We start from the raw sequence: 23,472 nt of genomic DNA, 5'->3' as shown, positions 1-23,472 counted from the left end.
TTCTATGATTTTTTCCAGAGCAGTTATCTATGTAGTAGTTATACATTTTTAACATACTAATTTAGAACTGCTTTTCTCCCATTTTATATGTCAAGTCTTTCATTATATATATATATATGTATATATATATATATATATATTTTTTTTTTCTTTTTTGTAAGTCTTTCATTATATTAAAAGAATATGACTAAGAGTATTTCTTTCAGAATCTAAGGATTTTATATTAAGTAATCTATAAATAAAAACACATTAGTACATCAGTTATTACAAAATAGAAAAATGATATGCTCATCTCTGTATATAAAATTTTTTTTTGAAAATTCAACTATTTTAGCTAAAAGCTTTTATTACGCTAAGAGTAGGATAATTTATTTTTATTCTTAAATATTTAATAAGTACCTCCATTTCTACTAATTGGTAATACTAGGACACATTTTGTAATCTGCTTTGATCACCACTGCCCAGTAACAATCCATATTATGAATACTATGAATATCCTTTTAGCTCATTTAAAAACATTTTTTAATTGATTTTAGAGAGAAGGGAAAGGGAGAGAGAGATGGAAGCATCAATGATGAGAGAGAATCATTGATTAGCTGCCTCCTGCACATCCCCCACTGGGGCTCAAGCCCGCAACCTGGGCATGTGCCCTAACTGGGAATCGAACCATGACCTCTGGGTTCAGAGCTCCAACGCTCAACCACTGAGCCGCACTGGCCAGGCCTTTTAGCTTACTTTTAAAATTTTACAATGTGCTTACATAGTCCTTAAATATGACTAAGAATGGTTTTCTGAAACCAATAGACACTACTACACTTATTAGTGAAATACTGAAGAAATGTCCACTAGAGCAAGAACAAAACAGGAATGTTCACTCTTTCCCTAATTAACATTATTTTGGGAATTCTGAGACAGTGCAATAAGACAAACATGTGCATTTTGCTTAGAGTTCTAAATGTTAAAAATGACCTTTTCATGATAGAGCTTTGAGTTGACTCAAAGGTAGGATAGTTTTTACAAGACTGCAGTTTGAAACATCAGTGGAATACAAAACACATGCACACCTGCACACACCCACCTACCTTTTAATAGAGACTTCCGTTAAAAGGTGATAGTAGTAGATTGGGCTAGCTAGTAGAATGGTACTAATGGCCTCTAATTCTTCATTTAGGTTTATATGTGTGTTGTGTTTTTTCCTCATCAAACCAGAGTTTGTTGGTAGTCAGTGACATTATATCAGACTAGAGGCCCAGTGCATGAATTTGTGCATGGGTGGGGTCCCTCGGCCTGGCTGGTGATCGAGGCCGGGAGCGGGGGTTGGGCAGGGAAGGGACCGAGGGAGGTTGGCCAGCTGTTAGAAGTTGGCTGTGGGAGTGCACTGACCACAGGGGGCAGCTCCTGTGTTGAGCGTCTGCCCCTTGGTGGTCAGTGCACATCATAGTTACCGGCCGGTCGTCTGGTCGTAACGGTCACTTAGGCTTTTATATATATAGATTGCAATCTGTAGCTACAGCTTTCCTTTTTTCCATTGTGTAGAAAGATTAAATACTGCATTTCACCTGACCATTTAAATATTTTATATATTTAAATTTTCATATTTAAGTTTCCTTTGATTTTATATTTTCTGTTTTTCTTCTTTGCTCTCCCAAAAGAATTTAAATGCTGTAAAACAGGTGGGTCTGGCTGTTTTCTTTTGTCCATCCTCCCCTCCCCCACCGAATCTGTCTCTTCCCTCTTCAGTTTATAAATCAATCATCAAAGGGCTTGAATAGCAAGAACCCATAAGAATTATGTTTTACTAGTAAATAACAAGAGAAAAAAGTGGCACCAAAGAAAAGACATTCTTGCTAGGATGAGAAGCTTGGCTTAATACTAAAGGTGTGTGCTTGTTTAGTTCTGGTTCTAATCTTATAATGTGTCCAAGGCAATAGCTTAACGTTGGTTACAATGAAGCCCATTTAGTTTTTCTTGAATATTTATTTCATACTCATTACATACCCTAACCCTAACCAAAAGGTGAAAAGGTGGATGAATGAATGGATGGATGATTGATTCATTAAATAACTCAATAAATTTTTGTTGGTACACTACCCTACCTGCCATAGACAACAACAATAAAATGAATAAGACAATTTTAGCTCTAAAAGAGATTAAGAACCATTAATGCAAGGCAGAATGAATAAACAGATAAAAATAGTTACGTTAGAATTTCATGCCATATTATTCAGCACGACTTGTGCTTAAGGAAATTATTAAAACAAAACTTGTTTTTATAGCATCTATATTTCCTTTTCTGTATCTTTAATGAGCTTTTTGTTTTATTGTTTTTGTCTTGTATCTAACAGGAGAATTTGGTGAACATGGGGAAATAGGGAAAACTCCCTAATTGCTTTAGGGAGTGTAAATAGACAACACTTGGTAATGAAACATACTTGTATGTTGCTAATAATAATGCCCCCAGTTGCATAATTTGGGTTAAAGGTGTTTTAAACCTGTGCTTCAGTAATTTGGGTTTCTCGTGAAATACTGGGGCAGGAGTATTTTTATTGTAGATTCAGTTTGAGGAATAGTAGAAATGTCTCTGTCCCAAATGGCCAACTTTTTATTTTATTTTAGATCTTTCATTTATTTTCTAAGGAATTCCTTTACAAATTGATTTTTGAGATAAGAAGCATCATTCTTGTTGATGATCATACTGGAAATATCAGGGGTGACCTATAAAAACAAATGTTTGCTCTTTTATTTTAACATTGTCATTTTTGGCAATTTGCATAACTGCTCTGTGTCTGAATTTTACTTTGTTAAAGTAATAACTAGAATTTTTATAGGGTTTAAAATAAGTGTTCTTATTTAAACATCTGGGAAGTATTGTATGAACCCAATGTATAGTTAGGTCTATAGCAGTGATGGCGAACCTTTTGAGCTCGGCGTGTCAGCGTTTTGAAAAACCCTAACTTAACTCTGGTGCCGTGTCACATATAGAAATTTTTTGATATTTGCAACCATAGTAAAACAAAGATTTATATTTTTGATATTTTATATATTTAAATGCCATTTAACAAAGAAAAATCAACCAAAAAAATGAGTTTTCGTGTCACCTCTGACACACGTGTCATAGGTTCTCCATCACTGGTCTATAGTGTAGTAGTTAGGAATGGAGATTAATATCCAGATGACTTAGCTATGAACCCTATCTTTGCCATTTATTAGCTCTGAACTCCTTGACAAGTTTACTCTGGTGTGACTCAGTTTCCTCATCAGTTTAATAGGATAATAAATTGAATCCTTCTGATATGTTTACCAAAGAATTAGATAAGTTAATACATGTAAAATACTTAAAATAATTCCTGACATTATAATACATGCTCAATTAATGTTAGCTATTATTTATAGAGAATGGGGAAAAGGAATGTATGGCAAATTGAACTTAGTTTATTTTTTTTCTAAGTTTTAGCTTTCTTTTTTATTATATCTTTTGTTAGAGATGTTCATATATAACAGACTTGATTATTTTGAATTTAGTATTATTTCTATGTTCTGATTTTTCTGATGGAAACTTTTGTCACTTAGTGAAATGATCAGAAACCAAGAATCAGGAGTGAAAGGGAGAAGAAACAGAAACTAGAAATCAGCTTTAAGAGATTAAAAACTGGTAGTGCTACTTCAGTCCTTATAAGTGTTTCTCTTTTTTAAAATAGGTTTTTATAAATCTAAAAGCAACTATAATTAAAAGATGATGTTGCTGTTAAGCATCTGTGGGAGTGAATTTATAACACTAGATGCCCAATGCATAAAATTCAGGCATAGGTGGGGTCCCTAGGCCTGGCCGGCAATAAGGGCCATCAGGTTCCCTGCCTCCCCACCTCTCCGCCTCCTTCTTCCCTCACTGCCCTGCGCCCCAACACCACCACGCAGCTCCCTGCTTCCCTGCCTCCCCACTCCTCATCCCTCACTGCCTGTTTCCACCGCCACCCACCCCCGGTTCCCTGTCCCAGCCCAGCCTGGCCCTGATCGGGCAATCGGGAGTTGCTGGCTGGGAGAGGGGTCAACTGCCACCACAGGGGCAGGCGGCAGGCCAATGAAGGCCTGCCAGCCGGGGGAGGACTAGGGGGAAGGACCCGGGAGGTTGGTTGCCAACTCCGAGAAGAGAGATGGCCCTTGACCCTCCTGGGAAAGGGGCTGTGTCCATCGCCACCCACCCCAGGTTCCCCATCCCAGCCCTGGAGTCCCAGCCCCAGTTGGGTGATCGGGGCCTGCCGGCTGGCGGGAAAAAACCAAGAGATTGATTAGGGCCTATGGGCTGGGGGTCAGTGTGCGTCTGTCCCCCTGGTGGTCAGTGCACATCATAGTGACCGGCCATTCTGTCTTAACAGTTGCTTAGGCTTTTATATATATACATGTAACCCCTAGCTTATAAGAGAATCTCAATCATGTCTGTTTTCCCCCTCCCCTTTTGCCAAGAAATTGTTCAGTAATTTGTTATAATATGTTGTTTACCTACAGACCTGATTCTTTTCCCGACGTACATACTCCATAACTTAAAAGGAACACCCTATAAGTTAAACTAATGAAAGACCCTATTCTCCCTTTGCCTCCCTCCTCTTTTTTCAAATCTTTATTGAATATCTATTATGTGCTGAGCAGTATGTTACTTGCTGAGCATATAAAGATAATTTCTGGCCGAAACCAGTTTGGCTCAGTGGATAGAGCTTCGGCCTGCGGACTGAAAGGTCCCAGGTTCGATTCCAGTCAAGGGCATATACCTGTGTTGCGGCACATCCCCAGTAGGAGATGTGCAGGAGGCAGCTAATCGATGTTTCTCTCTCATCAATGTTTCTAACTCTCTATCTCTCTCCCTTCCTCTCTGTAAAAAATCAATAAAATATATATTAAAAAATTTTTTAAAAAGAGATAATTTCTGTTTTCAAAGACAGGTAATTATAATAAAAGTAAATATATGATTATAATAAAAGTGATATGTACCCCTATATGTAGAGGTATATGGAAGGTGAATTGGACACAGAAGTGGGGTGCCTAACACAGCCTTAAGTGTAGAAAAGAAGACTTCCCAGAGGAAGTGACAGATAAAATGAATTTTAAAGAAGCACCAACTAGCCAGATTAAGAAATGTGGGGAGGGAGAGCTAGAACAGCAAATGAATAGGTTGATAGACTTGGGAGAATATGTTACCATTTAGGAACTCTAAGTGGTTCAGTAGGACTCAAGACAAGTACGAAGACTAAATATAGCAGGTATGGGAGAATGGTGAGATAAGAGACTAGATAGAAAGATAGTCACTGGGTCAGGTCTTGAAGGATTTTTTTGTAAGATGTGACAAACTCTTAAATTTGTGTTGCTCTAAAGATCACCGTGTCACCACTGTTGAGAATTAATTAGAAAGGGACAAAACTGGAGGGAGGTAGAAAGAAATTATTATTGCTTTAAGCACACACAGGAGGATGTCAAATTTGAGAGCTGTGTTCCACACACAATTCTTTCAGACCAGGAAGATTTAGAAAACTGTTTAAACATATAGAAGACTGTTTGCCCCAAGTAAACAAATCCCAGGCAAATCATTTCGGCCCTTTATCTTTTTTCCTTTAAATATTTATTCATTTATTTATGAGAGAGAGAGAGAGAGAGAGAGAGAGAGAGAGAGAGAGAGAGAGAGAGAGAGATTGTTCCACCTGTTCATGCATTTCATTGGTTATTTTTTGTCTGTGCCCTGACCAGGGCTGGAACCTGCAACCTTGGCTCATCTGTACTACGCTCCAACCAACCAAGCTGCCCGACCAGGACCTGTCATTTTTCTTTTTAAATCCACACAACAGCTCTTCCTTGGATTTTAGAATAGGTGGTATTCTGAAGACTTCTGGTGCCCAGGCCTGGAAACAAAGCAAGTATGGGTACAGTGTTGAATAGCTAATTGGATACTGTTTAAATTTAGGGCTTTTTCAATAAAATAAATTATTTTCACGTTGAAAACACAATCAAATTTGCATCTTGAAGGTGTGTGTTTTTGTGTGTGTGTTTATTCCTCACCTGAGGATATTTTTTATTGATTTAGAGAGAGGGAAGAGAGAGAGAGAAACATCAATTGGTTGCATCCCATACATGCCCCAACCAGAGATCAAACCCCCAACCTCGATATGTTCCCTGTCCAGGAATCGAACCTGCAACCTTTGTGCACAGGACTACGCTCCAACCAACTGAGCCAGGGAGCATCTTAAAAGGCTTTATTTGGCAGCTACATTTTTACAGTTGTAGTAGCACTAATAAAGATGTGCTTTTGAGAAAAGTGAAACTAGGATTGAGCTAGTTGCTGTAGCATAGACAGGTGAGCAAAGGCACGAGTTGTCCACATTTTCTCTCACCCACTGGATTGTTTTCTTAGAGTGTTGTTTTCCACGGTTACAGTTTTAAAAACAAGATTTAGGAAGGTATATATAATCCAAAACATTATCTCTCTTTGAACTTAGTTAATGTATACATAACTTTTTTTTTTTCTGTGCTTTACCTCCTAAGTGAGAAAGACTGAGGGTTTTGAGGGAAAGGAATGGTACAAAAGAGATGGATATTTCCTATTGGAAAACAAAGAATAGGGTGCATTTGAATTACTGGCTCAAGCAGGTTTGATAGAAATACCCTTCACGTAGTCATCCTTGGTTCTTTGGTAGGAATTACTTTGGTTCATAGTGTAACCAGGTGTTAATTATTACTGAGAATTTTTATTTGGTAGAAGATGGTTATATTCTCCTGCACATATGCTGGAAAAGGATGTGTAAGGAGATTCCTTATTAGAAATTTCTGAATAATGTTTACAAACATAGCTATCATCAGACATTTCTTGTATTCTCACTGAATATGTGGCTGAGTGTTGGTAATATTAATATTCCTTTCTCAGTCACTTAATGTGAAGTTAAGGGCCAGACGAGTTTCAAAGAGTTATGAAAGAGAGAGGAGGAAGGAGAGAAGTGGCAGTGGCTAGTAGTCATCTCTCTGAGTCACCAGCAATGAATGCCACTTTACTGGGGAACATGACTTGATTTCTGACTGGTTAGTTTCTACACATCATTGATACCTTCTGGCTCCTTAATAGAGGCCAATTGAGATTTAGTTTTATGAATGTCTTGTGATTTTATGAAGCATGTTTTCCTTTAAGATAAGACTATTCAGTCACTTTCATTGTAACTACATAAAATCTACCTTCAGCTCATGAAAAAGTACAATTTGGAGTAGAAAGAATATTGTTAAATGGGTGGCCAGTAAGGTGAATGTTGTTTGGTTGATAACAAATGGATATAATTTTCAGTAGTTCTGTAAATTGAAATAAAACCATTATTTTTCCTTAGACTTTGAGTTATTATTAATAGTCAAAGACTTTAACTGAGAATAGAAAAAGAAGTAGTAGTTCAGTTACTAAAGAAAGAGTACAAAAAAGAAAGACCCAGCTGAACCAAACTTTAAATTCTCAATAAATTCTGGCCTTGCCTTTTAAACAAAAAGAAAGAGTATAAATAGCTCAGCAGTTTGTACTGAATACTAGTAAAAGGAAACTTTTTTTTTAACCGTCAAGATTCCTTCAGAGTATACTGCCTTTAGTAGTTGATATTTAGTAGTTGGTCCCATGGAAATAGATACCACATGCTGATGAACCGTGGAGTTAGTGCTTTGAAATACTGGTTTGCTATTACTGAAAGATTTCTGTGTGTTTTAAAACTCCTTTAGGTTCGGCGTGTCCAATAGAACGTTTTGCAGTAATGGAAATATTTTATATCTGCACTGTCCAGTGTGGCTAGTGAGCACCTGAAATGTCACTAGCACAACTGAGAAACTGAATCGCACATTGTGTTTAATATAAACATATTAAATATTAATATAAATGTAAATAATCATATGTAGCTAGTGGTCATAGTATTGGGCAGTATTGACCATAGTATAAACATCTTTAAATAGTTGAGAACTGAGCAGCACATTTGATAACTATGTCATTAAAATATATTATAGTGTAATTAATATTTATTTTTAGTACATTTGGAAATGTTGCTTTTTATTTTGTATCGGTTAAAACTGAAGGAACTGCCCTGGCTGGTGTGGCTCAATTGATCAGGCATCATCCTGTGCACCAGTGAGTTACCGGTTTGATTCCCAGTCAGTGCGTGTGCCCAGGTTGCAGGCTTGATCCCAGGTGGGGGGCGTGCAAGAAGCAGCCGACTGATATCCGAGGTTTCTCTCTCTCTCTCTCTCTCTAAAAATTAATAAAAGTATTTTAATATGTTTTTTAAAATATTTTTTATTGATTTCAGAGACGAAGGGAGAGAGAGAGAAACATCAGTGGTGAGAGAGAATCATTGATTGGCTTCCTCCTGCACACCCCCTACTGGGGATAGAGCCTGAAACCCAAGCATGTGCCCTGACCAGGAATCAAATCGTGACCTGGTTCATGGTTTGAGGTTCAACCGCTGGGCAACACCAGCAGGGCAATAAAAAATATCTTTAATAAACAACTGAAAGAACTATAGTATTGGGAAGATGACAGAGAAAGTTAATTGAGGAGGTAGTTGTTTACTTCAGGTCTTTTTTTCCCCCCTTCTTTTTTTAATCCTCACCCGATGATATTTTTCCATTGATTTTTAGACAGAATGTAAGGGAGGGGAAGAGACAGAGAAAGAGAAACATCATTGTGAGAGAGACACATCAATAGGTTGCCTCCTGCATGTGCCTTGACCCTGCCCCGGATCAAGCCTGCAACTGAGAATCACATCCGGGACCCTTCATTCCTTGGGCTGAAACTCCAACCACTGAATCAAACAGGCTAGGGCTCAGGTCTTTATATATAGTCATCTTCCCAGTGAGGCCCCTCTGCGCACACAATTTATAATTCGGCGTTCTCTCGCTCAGCCTACCCTACCTCACTTTCCTGGATGATTTTTTTCTATAGCACTTATCACCATCTAACATACTAGAAAGAAGGCATGGGAACCAGTTACAGTATTTGATATAGAAAAGGAGGCAGGTGTGTTTGTTTGTTTCTTGCATCCAGTGAGCTAGCCACAGAAAGAAGCCAGTGTTATTTGGGGTAAGTGAATGAATATCTGGTGATACCACTGGCCCTGCGTCAACCTTAACCGACTCTGTCTCTTTCAGGCTAGTTCACATGAAGTACAATGCCTTCTGCTGAGTATCTTGAGCCTAAGAGTAGTGATTATATGAGGTTTTATATAAATCAAGCATGTCAAACTCTCAGCCCGTGGGCTGATGTGGCCCACAACGAATATTTTTGCAGCCCAGCCCATATAATGGTATATAAGAAACGTTTTAATAAAATCTTCGTAACTTAATTTTTACAATATCCTGTTATACATAATTATTAATTACTAATAGTGAACTACAGCGTTCGCTAATGACTGATTACTATAATCTTGTTGCATTCATTTCCCTTATGCGTCTTACATGCAGGCGCACCATTTCTCTCCAGTAATACCAGCAGCGAATATTTTAGCAGCCGATGGCCACATCATTAGTCTTGCACTGATTTGTTTGGTGTGCGCAACAGGAAATATTTCGCTTTCGGAGAACAAGAAAAACAGGTTTATTTGCGTTACACTTATTTGTGCAGTTATTCAGTGTCTGGTAAGTTAATGTCCAAGAAAAAATATTAATTTTTATTAAAATGTTCTATTATTTTATATTAACAATTACTTATTTCAGCCCTTTGTATTCAGCATGTCTCTATCGAAATAAACCATTTCTATGAAAATTGAAGCTTTTGTTTTTTTTGCGGCCACATAAACTTAAACCTTGTTTATTTGGCCCATGTTAGCCTTTGAGTTCGACATGCTTGATGTAAATATTCACCTGACAGATTTGTCTCCTTTGAAAGTTACTACTTGCAAAACAATAAATTCTCAAAAACGATCATGAACATGCCATTTTTCCCCACAAAAGTGAGATCTCACAGCAATCTGCGTTGTTCGGAGTGATAGAATTGGTCCATGGACTCTCGCCTCCGTCTGTAGCGCTTTTCACCTTAGTTGTCTTTTGTTACTAAATTCTCTGAGTAAAGCTTAAAATCGAAGAATGCTGTTTCTTCCCTTCTACTCAAGGTTAATAAATACTTGTCGCATGTCCACTATCCATTAAGTTATGCCAAGAGAGTTTAAGGATAGACACATCATGGTACCTGCCCAGGAGCTGTTTCCAGCCCACTAGAAAAGTCTGAAGATCATTGTAGTTCGGGTACAAGTCCAAACAGTACAATCAGTCCTGACTAGCTCTTTACCTCTCCAGCCTTATCTCTTGATGCTTATTCCTTTTTCTCATCTCTGTCATCCCTTCTGTGACTGACTCTTTCAGTTTAGATCTTACTTCTTTCAAGGTATTTTCTCTGACCTCTCAGGACAAAGTAATAGGCATCCACACCCCAATGTGTGTTTGCGTCGTGCCTAAGTACTCATTGGACTCTATTGTAGATCCTATAAGGGCAAAAACTGTTGTTTTCAGCACCAACACATTGCTGAGCACATAACCAGTGATGAGTAAATCTTTATTGGGATTTTGCTCAAGTAACTAAGGAAAGGCTTATAATAATGGAAGCGTCCTCTCGCGGGGGTTGGCTGTTGGCAGTGTTGTGGTTAAGCTCGTGGTGTGTGTGGTGGTGTGGCGGTGGCAGCTGCAGGGAAAGAGTTTGGTGTGAATTCTCACACCATTTTGCTGGTACAGCCTACCAAGAGACCAGAAGGCAGAACTTATGCTGACTGTGAGTCAGTGAATGAATGCATGGAAGGCGTTTGTAAAATGCCTGAAGAACATCTGAAGAGAATGAATCCTAACAGCCCCTCTATCACACAGGTTATCAGCCAGCTGCTTGATTTTATTGATGATCTAGCAGACCTCAGCTGTCTTATTTACCGAGCTGATACCCAGACATACCAGCCTTATAACAGAGATTGGATTAAAGAAATAGTTGTGTTGCAAGCATTTGGGGTTGGGGGTGGGCTTGGAACACAGGTGTGTACAGCTATCTGTTTTGGAAGTTTTGTATTATAGTAATCCTGTTTCCATTTTGGTACACTCTAGCCAGGATTGAATGTGTTAGATGAAATGTGAGGATCTTGTTCAACTGGACTCCCATCACCCCCTTTCTCTCTCTTTTTTTTCTTTTTACTTAAACATTGTTATGATGACTTAGAGAAGGAAGTTTTTCTTTGTCAGTTAATGTTGAGTCCAATCCTTTATATCTGTTTTATAACATTCACTGTACTAACCCTTCTTCAAATTGGGATGGGGGTAGTGACAGTTTAATTATGTGCTAAGATAAAGTCGTAGTGAAAAACAAATGTTCTTTATTTGTTAAAATAAATAAAGGAAGGAAGGAAAGAAAATTTGAGCCAGTTCTTAAAGGATTAGTAGGTGTTTCCTACATGGATCTGGGGGAAAAATTTCAGGCCAAGGGAACAATTTCTACAAGTAGATGAGACCATGAAGTGTTTACAAATGACTAGCAAGGCTTTCTAATTTCCACATGAATTTTTAGACACAGATTATTAGTTGTAGGATATCTCCTAAACTATCCTGAGCTAACTAGATTAGATTAGAATTAGATCATGGGGTACAGAATAGGAAACTGCTCCTTCCCCCAATTATAAATGCAAAAGTTGAAAATTAGTCTCTTACTTGAATATGTACCTGTGTGGCCTTTTAATAATTTCTGTTGGTCAACCTTTCCTAGAGGAAAGTCACTTTTCCCATACCTCTCACTATAGCTCTCCTCCTTGAGACATCTCACGCAATAAGAAAATAGTATGCCGAATTAAGCTGAGAGAGATGTGATTAAAATAGCTAAAAGCTTACTCTTCTAGGTAATCCAATTTATATTGATACTTTAGCATAAAGCATATTTATTTATTTATTTTTTAAATATATTTTATTGATTTCTTACAGAGAGGAAGGGAGAGGGATAGAGAGTTAGAAACATCGATGAGAGAGAAACATCCATCAGCTGCCTCCTGCACACTCCCTACTGGGTATGTGCCCGCAACCAAAGTACATGCCCCTGACCGGAATCGAACCTGGGACCCTTGAGTCCGCAGGCCTACGCCCTATCCATTGAGCCAAACCAGTTAGGGCTATAAAGCATATTTAAATGAAAATTCTCTTCTGATTGGTCTTGTAAACTGTTGACTGAAAATATAAAGCATGTTTTTATGTTAGAGTATGATATGATATGCTTGCCAACAGAAAGTTGTCACTAAAGGTTCTGTGTGCTCGGCTCTTTGTAGGTTACATGCAGTGTTTACAAATAGTTTTTAATAAAATGAGGCTCTGGTTAGAGGGCTTCAAGTGCTGTCTTAATCTAAGCTATACTTAAATTTCTTTACCTGTTAACCTTTACTTTTATAAGGCCTGCTTGCTCTTTCCCTAAACAAAATAGGAAAAGACTCATAATTTTTTATCTAACTCTTCCATTCCTTGAGGCAATGAGCTTGGAGGAAAAGTACTCTAAAAAGAGTATCTTTTATTGGATGACAATTAGAATAGTATATAACGCATGGGAAACTAGAATGAATTCAAGGCTTTGTTAAATTTTAAAGCCATCAATGGGCCAGTATCTTCCCCTCTCTCTGCTTGTCTGTTTTTCCAGTTGGCACAAAGTAAATATTGTTGGCCAAGGAACATTTACTGGCTTGGTTACATAGGCAACAGAATTAGCAGTTTTGAGAGAAATCTTGTTGTAAAATACGGACTTCCTTGGGAAATGAGTATATCTTTAGGAAGTAAATATTTCCTTGGCCATTTATACAAGAGCTGAAGTGAGTCCTGGCGTTAGAATCAAGAGACTTGTGTTTTAGCCCTGGCTGTAAGCAAGGCATTTAATCTCTTTGACCATCAATTTTCTTTTTTGTAAGGAGCAGGAGATTGAGCCAAATGATCACTATGAATCTTGTCATTCTTTTAGGTTTTATTGCCACCTTCACAATAAATTAAAATCAGCCTTGAGTCAAGCCAAGATGGACAGTTAAATTTGGTGGGTGGCAAAAAGCAGCTATACCAAGATCCATAAATCTATCTGTTCTACTCTTGTGGTCCTGTCAACATAGATTTTACAATGCTGTTTCTGGTGTGTGTGTGTGTGTGTGTGTGTGTGTGTGTGTGTGTGTGTGTGTGTGTGTAATTTACCTGATTTAAACTTACTGACAGTAATATTTTTGTCTGGACTGTTCCATCTGCTTGATGTTTCTGTGCACCAACCCTTACTGTGTTCACACTTCCCCCTTGGCCTGTGTCTTCCAATTTGCTCTTTGGATTCATGATGCAGAAATGTCATCTTCCGTTTCTGACTAACCTCTTTGTAATGACTAAGTTTTTTGTCATGTACTATTATCTGGCTGCTCTTAACCTGGCCTGTCCTTTATGACTTTTTATTTTTCCTGTAAGAACTGTGATAATTATTGCGAGCTTTTCATGTGCCAGGAACCATTACAAAGGGCTTTTAAAAATATATTATTTTTATTGATTTCAGAGAAGAAGGGAAAGGGAGAGAGAGATAGAAACATCAATGAGGAGAGAGAATCATTGATAGGCCGCCTCCTGTATGCCCCCCTCTGGGGATCGAGCCTGCAACCCAGGCATGTGCCCTTGACCAAAATTGAACCTGGGACCCTCCAGTCCGCAGGCCAACGCCCTATCCACTGAGCCAAACCAGCCAGGGCTCAAAGGGCTTTTTTATTTTTGTATTTTTTTTTAAATATATTTTATTGATTTTTTACAGAGAGGAAGGGAGAGGGATAGAGAGTTAGAAACATCGATGAGAGAGAAACATCGATCAGCTGCCTCCTGCACACTCCCCACTGGGGATGTGCCCGCAACCCAGGCACATGCCCTTAACCGGAATCGAACCTGGGACCCTTCAGTCCGCAAGCCGACGCTCTATCCACTGAGCCAAACCGGTTTCAGCAAAAGGGCTTTTTTAAATGTTCATGTCATTTCATCCCTATAACTGCCCTGTACTGTTTAATATTGTATTGCCCGTTTTACAGATTAGAAAATTGAGGCTCAGAGAGGTGTGAAGTAACTTGCCTAGTGTTACCACCAAGTAATAGATTTGAAATTAAAATTTCATTTGCCTCCAAAGCTTATCCTCTTAAGCAGTATGCTGTGTTATCTTCATGATGATGGTGGTGATGTGATGATAACTATAATATGTTAAGTGCCTACTGGGTACTGGGCAATTTATTTGCCCCCTTTTGCCTCCCCCATTTTACAGTAGTGGAAACTGTTATTGCATATGTTACACTTTTAGGCTGATATATTTATTATTATAAGTGCCAGAGTTAGAAGGTATTAGAAATTCTTACATTGGAGCATTTTTTCAATTTATTTTTCCTTTTACTCCCTTTCCTATTTTAATGGTCAATATATACCATTTTTCTGACTACTATCAGTATTAACAATTAAATGTTGGCTGAGTATTTCTTCACTTTCTTTCCTTACCGATGCCTTAGCATTGTCATTTTCTTATTTGCTACCTTTGCTTTTTTTTTTCTTTGCTTTTTTCCCCCCCCCCTGTATCAAAGCAGATAATGGGGATAAGACAATGGGGGTGGGGGAGAGAAGCTATCTAAGAAAAGGCAAAAGGAAAGCCCAGGTACTAGAAATCTTCCTGTGATCTCAGTTTGGAGAACAAGGATTTAAACTAAAAGCTCTGTGTTTTGGGGTAGCTGTTATTTGTTGAAGGAATATTAGGGCTTCAGGACTTAAAAAGTTGGTGACATAGCACGGGATTTGACCTCACTAGCTTTAGTTTTCTTATCTGATAATAGAGTAAATCATATATTCTTCACAACACATGGTTAGTTGTGATGATGATGAAATAACCTACGTAAAACTCCTTAATACAATGCTCAAATTGTTCGTTCCCCATTTCATCTTCACGTGTTAGTGAAATACTCCAGAGCATGTGGCCAAACACTGGTAAGTTTGTGTTATGTGTGGCTTTTTTACATTTAGAAAATTTAACGTTAGCATACACAGGCATGTATGTAAATAAAAATTCATCATGTTGTATTCTTAATGCTGCCTATATGTAAATTATATCAATGAAAATGAAATGTCAGTATGTAAACTGGACTTTTGGTTGCTACTTGTGGTTAGCGGATATGTCCATGTATTACACCAAAAATGTGGGCCTACTCCTTTGTATTCCCCAAGATCAAATATGTTATTGAGCTATGGCAAAAAAGACAAATATTGTATTATACCTTCCAAATATTTATGTCAAGTTTACTATCTTAGTAAGCAAAGTGTTCAGAAACATTTCTTCTTATTTTTAGAAAAAGTATATTCAATCCTAAAATAACATTCCTAATGTTATTAATTCCCAGTACGTAGATCTTTTTCTGATTTGGGTATGCCACTCAGAGGTAGAAATACAATTTTAGAGCAAGCAGGGAAATGTGAGAACAGTCTGATACTTTTTAGGCAAGCCTGTATCTAAAACATACCTTTGAATAGATGTCTGCTCCCATTAGCCTGCTATGCATAACCCTGATGGTTTTTTGTGTGCTTAAATTTATAAGTTCTTTGGTAGGCTCTTGCGTAAGCGCCCATTCTTCTGTGTCTCAAGTCTGGAGAGCAGGAACCAAGCTCAGTATCAGGAAAAGTAGGTGTGGACTTTTAGGGCTTGCCGCTCAGCAGCTAGAATGTGGTTGGCAGTCTCCTCCCCTTCCTGCACTTCTGCTCTTCACAGTGTGCACCCTGGAATGACAGGCATTCCTGTGTGAAGAGAGCCAGCGTGAAGACGTTTTTATAAGAACCTCCAGTGCCCAGGCTGGGATACAGGGACAGAGAAACTCCGGCAGATTGACCTCATGCCATTTCCTGATGTTTGGCAGTGACACTGAGAGAGGAGTGCACGTCCCCTCCTTATGTGGATTTATCTTTTAAGAAAAGTTCGCTTTGGTCCGGGACAGTTTGTTGTCGTGAGATACATCAGACAATATAATCATGGGGCAAGCTGATGTCTCCAGACCGGTAAATCCAGATGCAATTGGTGAGTAATAAAAGGCAAAGAAATAAAATCTTGACAGACAAGGCAGATCTACAGGTGAAGTTGAATGTTTTAAAGGGATTTGAATGTAAGGAATTCGACGTTTATAACTTTGGACATTTATAACTTTGTGAAGAATAAATGAAAACATATCAGTTATTTTTCACTTAGTTGTATTAATCTACCACATATAGTTGTTTTACTTTGTCCCTTTGAAGTTTTTTTTAATCTATAATATTGCTAGGAAACCATCTGTTAATTTCTTGACTTTGCAGAAGATAAGTGCTATAAGAAACTCATATTTAGAATTCAGTGGTGTTTTACTAGTATTTTACAGGGCTTGGGCAATTGATAGGTGTATATGGTGTAGAACTAGACCTGTTGACTTCTATAAACAGGACCATTTTAAAGAGTTGATTTAATTTTTTAGACTGATTTATACAATTTCCAAATAAGTCTCAGGCTTTTTCCATTGTGCTGGTGTTTCCATTTCTCATGAGGCAATACTTTGGTATAAATATTTCTGAAGTCAGTACTCTACTTTTGAAGTGTTATTCTCTCAGAGATAGCTAGAGATCAGGCTGATGATTGTGAGTGTAGCTCAGAGTTTCAGAGCTTTTAAGTGAAGTGGAAGTCCATTGTTACTGAAGACTTATTTTTCCAAACTTCTGAGGTTTTGTACAAGATGAAAGGAGGGAAAAATAATTTTAAATGGATATTCATTAAAGGGTTGTTAAATATAAGCACAGTGGAGGAAATCCTGTGAATCATTTCTTGACATTAATCTGTTTTTAAAAAGATGTATACCTTTTTTACTTACACTTAGGAAGCAGCAGAAAACATGTTCAGTCCTAGGTTGCCTTTTTTTTTTCTTCAAAAATGAAAAATGTGGTTGACTTTAAAGGAAAGTATAAAAGAGTGGGAACACAGATTAACACTCCCAAATGTCTCATGATTTAATTTCTAAAGGTAAGTTTTCTCCTGAAAACTTGCCAGATGAAATTCCTACAAAGTATTTCTCATGTTTTACTGAATCTGAGGCACACGGATTGCAAAGTGAATCATTTAACAATAGATTTTTAACACTGAAGTCAGGACTTGACTCACTTTACCTTCCTTGATCATCAGGGCTAGGTCCATATCAATTCACTAACTCAAAAAAAAGTTTTATAAATAGAGAAAGTTGTAGAAAAGAATATAGAGGACCCTCTGGGGCCACTACCCAGCTTTAGAAATGAAATATAAAACAGCGATATGTCCCACCCTATCTTACCCCTTTCTCTGTGTCCACATTCACTTACGATGTCATTTTGAGCCTTTGCTCTCAGAGGTAACCACTCTCCAGAATGTGGTGATATTAGGCCCAGCCGTTGTGGCTCAGTTATTGAGCATCAACCTGTGAACCAGGAGGTCATGGCTTGATTCCTGGTCAGGGCATCTGCCCTGGTTATGGGCTCGATCCCCAGTGTGGGATGTACAGGAGGCAACCAATAATGATTCTCTCTCATCATTAATGTTTCTATTTCTTTCTCCCTCTCCCTTACTCTCTGAAATCAATAAAAATATATTTTTTTTAAAAAGAACTTGGTGAGAATAGTTTTGGGCCACTAAATTCTCTTGTGGTTTCAAAGATTAGTTTTTTATTTACAAATATAATAAGGACCTAAATAATGCTAGGCATTTATTTATGAGATGGAAATGAGAGTGTTTGAAAAGCAAGAAATGGGTAAGCAGGTATAACTTAATGATGGGTGGTGATATTTATGAAGAAAGCCCATCTAACATCTATATACTACACACAAAAAATCATTTGAGTAGATAAAGTTTGATATTTCTTATGCTTCTAAAGAAAAATGAGAATCAAATTCATAGATTTTTCTAACTACCAAGTATCCCTAATAAGAGACTGCTAAAGAAGAAATAGAAATCACTCAAGTATCTAACAAAAATTTTTATATTCTCTCTAGATTTAATTTGGGGGGGTTTATTTCCTATTACCTAGATAATTTCTAGGTGACTATAAGCTATTTTAATGGACAGGCTCTGTTTATAGTATTTATAATTTAGAATGTATTCTATTCGAGTAAATCAGGATTGGGTCATGAAGGTTTAACATTGACAACTTTGGGGACTTATACCATTGTTTTAAAGGCTTTTACCAAACATAACAATTTTTAATGAAATTCAAAAAGCATTTCAGTGGGTAAGGGGTCTGAAAAGTCTTATCAGATTCTTTGAAACGATGCATGTCCAAAGTGAATTAAGACATAAATAATTTTTTAATGTTTCTGGGCCTATAATATGGTAATGAGTTTTGAATTTTAAAATTGATAGTACTAGTTTTGGACAAACCAAATGATGTAAAATAAGTTACTGAATATATTGAATTAATTTATTATTTTTAAGGCATTGTGAATATAATAGTAAACCATTATAGGTATATCTCATATCTAGTTGAGAATTTAAATAATTAAATTCAAAATATTAATAAATTTGTTTAAGATAAACATATTTCTTTTTCTAAGTTAGTTGACTCCCTTGACTTATGATGGACGTCCAGAGCTATTAACCAAAAAGAGCCTGCTTTCAAACAAATAATCTTTGAGACTCATATGCAAATTTATGAGCTGTCAATGCCCAAACAGTTTTACCATAGGATCTTTCTAACAACTGGTGAACTAATTGAGTATTCGACTGCTGAGTAGGAATTTATGCTGTAGTGTCCATTCAAGGAAATAAGTAGTCATCCTCAGAAGTTCATATTTTAAAAATTATCCTTAAGTGAAATATGTCCGTAGGAGAAAGTCTGTAGATTTACTCAGGTAAAACTTTCAGCCCAGCCAGCGAGGCTCAGGGGTTGAGCATTGACCTGTGAACCAGGAGGTCATGGTTCGATTCTGGTCAGGGTATATGCCTGGGTTGCGGGCTCAATCCTCATTGTGGGGCGTGCAGGAGGCAACGATCAATGATTCTCTCGTCATTGATGTTTCTCTCTCTCTCTCTTTCCCTCCTTTCCTCACTGAAATCAATAAAAATGTATTTTTAAAAACTTTCAAATAATGCTTTGTAGTTCTTGATCAACATAAGAGCTGTTTCTGTGTTTACTAGAATTCTTTACTTAGTATCATATTAAAACAACCAGTGCACATGTCCTTAAATTAGGCACAAGGCCAAAGAATTTTAATAACCTCTCCCCAACCATTTAGTCTGGAACTTTCCTTCTCTTTGCCTTCCATTTCCTATCTCTAGCTTTTTTCTTCTTTTTTGACTCTTCACATACCTTTTATTAATTAGCCTCTTTTTTTTTGCTTTTCTTTTACATAGGAATTTATTGTTTTAAAAGATATTGTATTATAATATTTCCACTTACGTTCTTTTTTCCATTGTCACTTGATTCATTTTGCTCTAAAATCTGTACATGATAATGAGAGTAGTTCTGGGAATGGTGATTTCAAAATGTATCATTCTTTTGAGGCAAAATTAGTAAGGAGACTGCTGGATGAATAACAGTATTAACATAGGAATAAATAGTAGATGGGTTAATTAAAAATAAACTTCATAGGACTTTAAAGAAAAACACTTGGCATTATTTAGTCATCAAAGGCATTGGAGACATATATCTATATAGGTCTAACAATAAATGCTTTCTTCTAAGAAAGAAGCAACAGGCATACTTTCTGCATAAAATCCAGGAATGAGGAGGAAGCGATGGTATAGGAGTCTGTCATGGACTCCTTATAGAATTTTCTGTTTTTTGAATGTGGAATAGCAATAAAAAATTATTGCCCTCTCTTTCTACTCCATTGGATTTTCTGAATAACCTATTGTCACAAGAATGTATCCTTCTTTCTTCTTGCAAGTAAAACTTTGGAAAGTTTAAGGGTTTTTTTGTTTTGTTTTTAATGAGAGAATATATTATATTCTATCACCTCACCACCAAAACTTACTCTCGCTCTGGCCAGTGTGGCTCAGTTGATTGGAGTGTCATCCTGTACACCAAAAGGTGGCGGGTTCAATTACCAGCCGGGGCACATACCCAGGTTTCAGGATCAATCCCTGGTGGGGGCTCGTGCAGGAGGCAACCCTTTGATGTTTCTCTCCTTCTCTCTTCCTTCCTTTCTCTCTAAAATCAATTTAAAAAGAAAAAAACCCACCTTCCTATTAACTTGGAATTGTTATCAAAAAAGTATATATATCACCCTAGCTGGATTTGCTCAGTGGATAGGGCGTTGGCCTGCGGACTGAAGGGTCCCAGGTTCGATTCTGGTCAAGGGCACATGCCCTGGTTGCGGGCTCAATCCCTAGTAGGAGGCATGTAGGAGGCAGCTAATCAGTGATTCTCATCATTGATGTTTCTTCCTCTCTCTCCTGCTCCCTTTCTCTCCGGAATCAATTAAAAAAATATATTTTTAAAAAGTGTGTATATCAAGTTGCCAAGGGCGAAGCAGCATCACTTTTTGATGCAATTATGCTCAGAAAACTGTTTTCCCAGAGTTTGAATCTCAGGACTATTTATACCTGCAAGGACATTACATACTAGTAGAAAGACCTTCTCCCTGACTATCAATTCTGTTTCCCAAAGGCCAGAACTATGCAATGCTTCCAAGGAAAGTTATGGACCTGTACTGGACAAAGCCTGCTTTGTTCGTTAGTGACAGCTTTTGCTTTCTTTAATTCTGTTGCAGTTTTCTAAAACAGTTCTTTAGATCCAATAATAATCTTTTTTTAGAAGGCATAAGTAAGTCAGTACAATAATGTAAGTACTGTAAATTAATGTTTTCCATTTACAAAGTTCTGATGCTGTTAAAATGCTGTGTAAAAGCAAGATCTGTTACAAGCTAGATGGACATAAAAGATAAATAAACAGATGAAACTATTAGATTATAAATAGAAGGAAACACAATATATGTAAGTCAAATAATTATGCTGTACACCTTAAACTTAAAAAAAAAAAAAAAGAAATTGGCCCCTCTTTATAATGGAGTAAGTATCTGGTTGCAAAAAACTATAGATCTTAAAATTTTGGACAAATAACTGATTATAATAGAAGTTTCATGGGTAGAATGAGACTTTATACACTTTAAATCTAGATTTTTTTTTTAAACCCGATAAGGTATAAGAGGTAGAGGTAGCCGAAACCGGTTTGGCTCAGTGGATAGAGCATCGGCCTGCAGACTCAAGGGTCCCAGGTTCGATTCCGGTCAAGGGCATGTACCTGGGTTGCGGGCACATCCCCAGTGGGAGATGTGCAGGAGGCAGCTGATCGATGTTTCTCTCTCATCGATGTTTCTAACTATCTCTCTCCCTTCCTCTCTGTAAAAAATCAATAAAATATATTAAAAAAAAAGAAAAGAAAAAAGAAGTAGAGGTAGAATTAAGACTCAGTAATTTGTTGCTTATCACCAAACCTAGTGACAGGGAGAAGGTAGTGAAGGCTATGTTGAAAAGTAAGTACCTTACCTTGCTTTCCAACATGGTTGATTAAGAATTGGTTGTAATATGGATTCTAAAATGAACACTGTCTTTGACCTAGGGTTTATTGTTGAACTCTGTTTTATCCCTTATCTCTAGAAAGTAAAGTAGGTATAATAATGTATCTATAGCAAATAATTAATGATAACTTTATTGAAGATGAAAAGGCTAAGTAAATTTTAATAATACTATCCATTTATTTAAAAATCACCCTAGAAATTCACCTGGAACAACTAAACTTAAACTAAAAAACTTGAATTAAATGTTGGCCATAAAAACTTGGGAGTTGAAGAAAGAAACTACTAAAACTCTGCATAATACATAATATAGAAACAAGACTATGAAATGTGAGGTGCTACAACTTGAATGAGGGAGTAAAGTAGTTTAAATATCAGGGCATAGTTTCAGGGTATTACTCAAACTGGAAACTCCAAACTCTGATTTGATTAGTTATCTTCCTCTCCCAACAACCGCCCCCTCCAGAAAACATCAAGACCTCCAACTCTGTGAATTGCTTTCCTAGTTGCCTGTAGCTGCATGACTCAAAGAAAAAGATGTTTTCTTTGGAACACACAATCATAAAACTAAAGCCAGCATCCTACACCCTGTTTTCTGTCAAACAAAAGGAAACTTGGAGGGAAACTACCTTGTGTTGGCTCTCACGGAAAGAATGGGGTCATAAAGCCATTTTAAACTTCATAATTAGTTTAAACAGAAATAATGGAATACCCAAATGTGACTCCAAGCCTGTATTTCTTGTCAAATTGGAAATGGGAGGGAGATGGTCGTCAAATCAGAATTATTGAGAACAAGTGGTTCATGTACAAATTTGCCTAAGAACAGTTTCAAATTCACATCTCTTGTGAGTATATTAGAGGTCCAGTGCACAAATTTGTGCACAGGTGGGATCCAGCCGGCCTACCCCGATGGGGGCCCATTAGGGGCAGGGCTGGCTGGGGGGAGGGGCCGCAGGAGGGCGCCAGGGTATGTCTGGCCCATCTCGTTCAATCTGGATCAGCCAGACCCCAGCAGCAAGCTAACCTACCAGTCGGAGCATCTGCCCCCTGGTGGTCAGTGCCCGTCATAGCAAGCGGTTGAACAGCCTTAGCATATCATTAGCATATTATGCTTTGATTGGTTGAACAGACGACCAGACACTTAGCATATTAGGCTTTTTATTATATAGGATAACAAATCCGAGGTATAATTGTATCAAAAATAAAAAAAGAGGGATGATTTGTAGTTACATGAATATACTTTTTGTCATACAATTTGTTGATTTGTTAGTTTCTCTTTCTATTGCAGTTTTCTAGGTGAAGAAATTGAATTTTCTTCCTATCAGACAAAGATTTATAGTCATAAACCTGAACTAGTGTACCAGTTTTAGTAGATCCAAGAACGCTCCAGAGATTAGTGACTTCAGTTAGGTGTAGTCAGCCCCTGCCCTCAGGATTTATGCATACTTTCAAACCCTTCATTCTATAGCTGGAAAGTTTACAGCTGGTGAATTTAGATCACTTTTAAATTTGGTTTCTAACTTCTTTAGCACAAGATTATAAAGAATACAAGACTAGAAGGTGTCGTTTGGGTAATCCAAATCTACTCACTTTAACATGTGTCACTACTTTAAATACCAAAAAAATATATCCTTGAGTGGTTTAATTTGCTTACTGTTTCAGACTATGATTTTTATGTGGTAAATAATTTTTTTTTGGAAGCTTAATGTGTAGAAAGAATTATTTTCTTTTGTGTATTTATGTATATGCTGGACTTCATTTATTTTTTTATTTTTTTTTTAAATATATTTTATTGATTTTTTACAGAGAGGAAGGGAGAGAGAGATAGAGAGTTAGAAACATCGATGGGAGAGAAACATCGATCAGCCGCCTCCTGCACATCTCCTACTGGGGATGTGCCCGCAACCCAAGTACATGCCCTTGACCGGAATCGAA

At 37.3% G+C, this 23,472-nt stretch overlaps 1 protein-coding gene across 8 annotated transcripts in view; it reads left to right on the top strand.

Moving 5' to 3' along the window:
- Window positions 1-23,472, top strand: part of PHACTR4 (phosphatase and actin regulator 4) — a 75,600-nt gene that overhangs the window by 21,908 nt on the left and 30,220 nt on the right. For 3 of the 8 annotated variants that reach the window (XM_059690566.1, XM_059690565.1, XM_059690568.1), the window contains exon 3: window positions 15,749-16,051. The exons of the other annotated variants lie outside the window; for them this stretch is intronic. In XM_059690566.1, coding sequence (XP_059546549.1) covers window positions 16,006-16,051 — 46 coding nt within the window. In that variant the 5' untranslated portion in view covers window positions 15,749-16,005. The remainder of the gene's footprint in view (window positions 1-15,748; window positions 16,052-23,472) is intronic. 8 annotated transcript variants of the gene reach the window in all.

This window comes from Myotis daubentonii, chromosome 3 (genome assembly GCF_963259705.1).
Source record: "Myotis daubentonii chromosome 3, mMyoDau2.1, whole genome shotgun sequence".
NCBI lineage: Eukaryota > Metazoa > Chordata > Mammalia > Chiroptera > Vespertilionidae > Myotis > Myotis daubentonii.
Note: the sequence above shows the minus strand (reverse complement) of the source record. Positions and strands in the feature narration are given on the sequence as shown.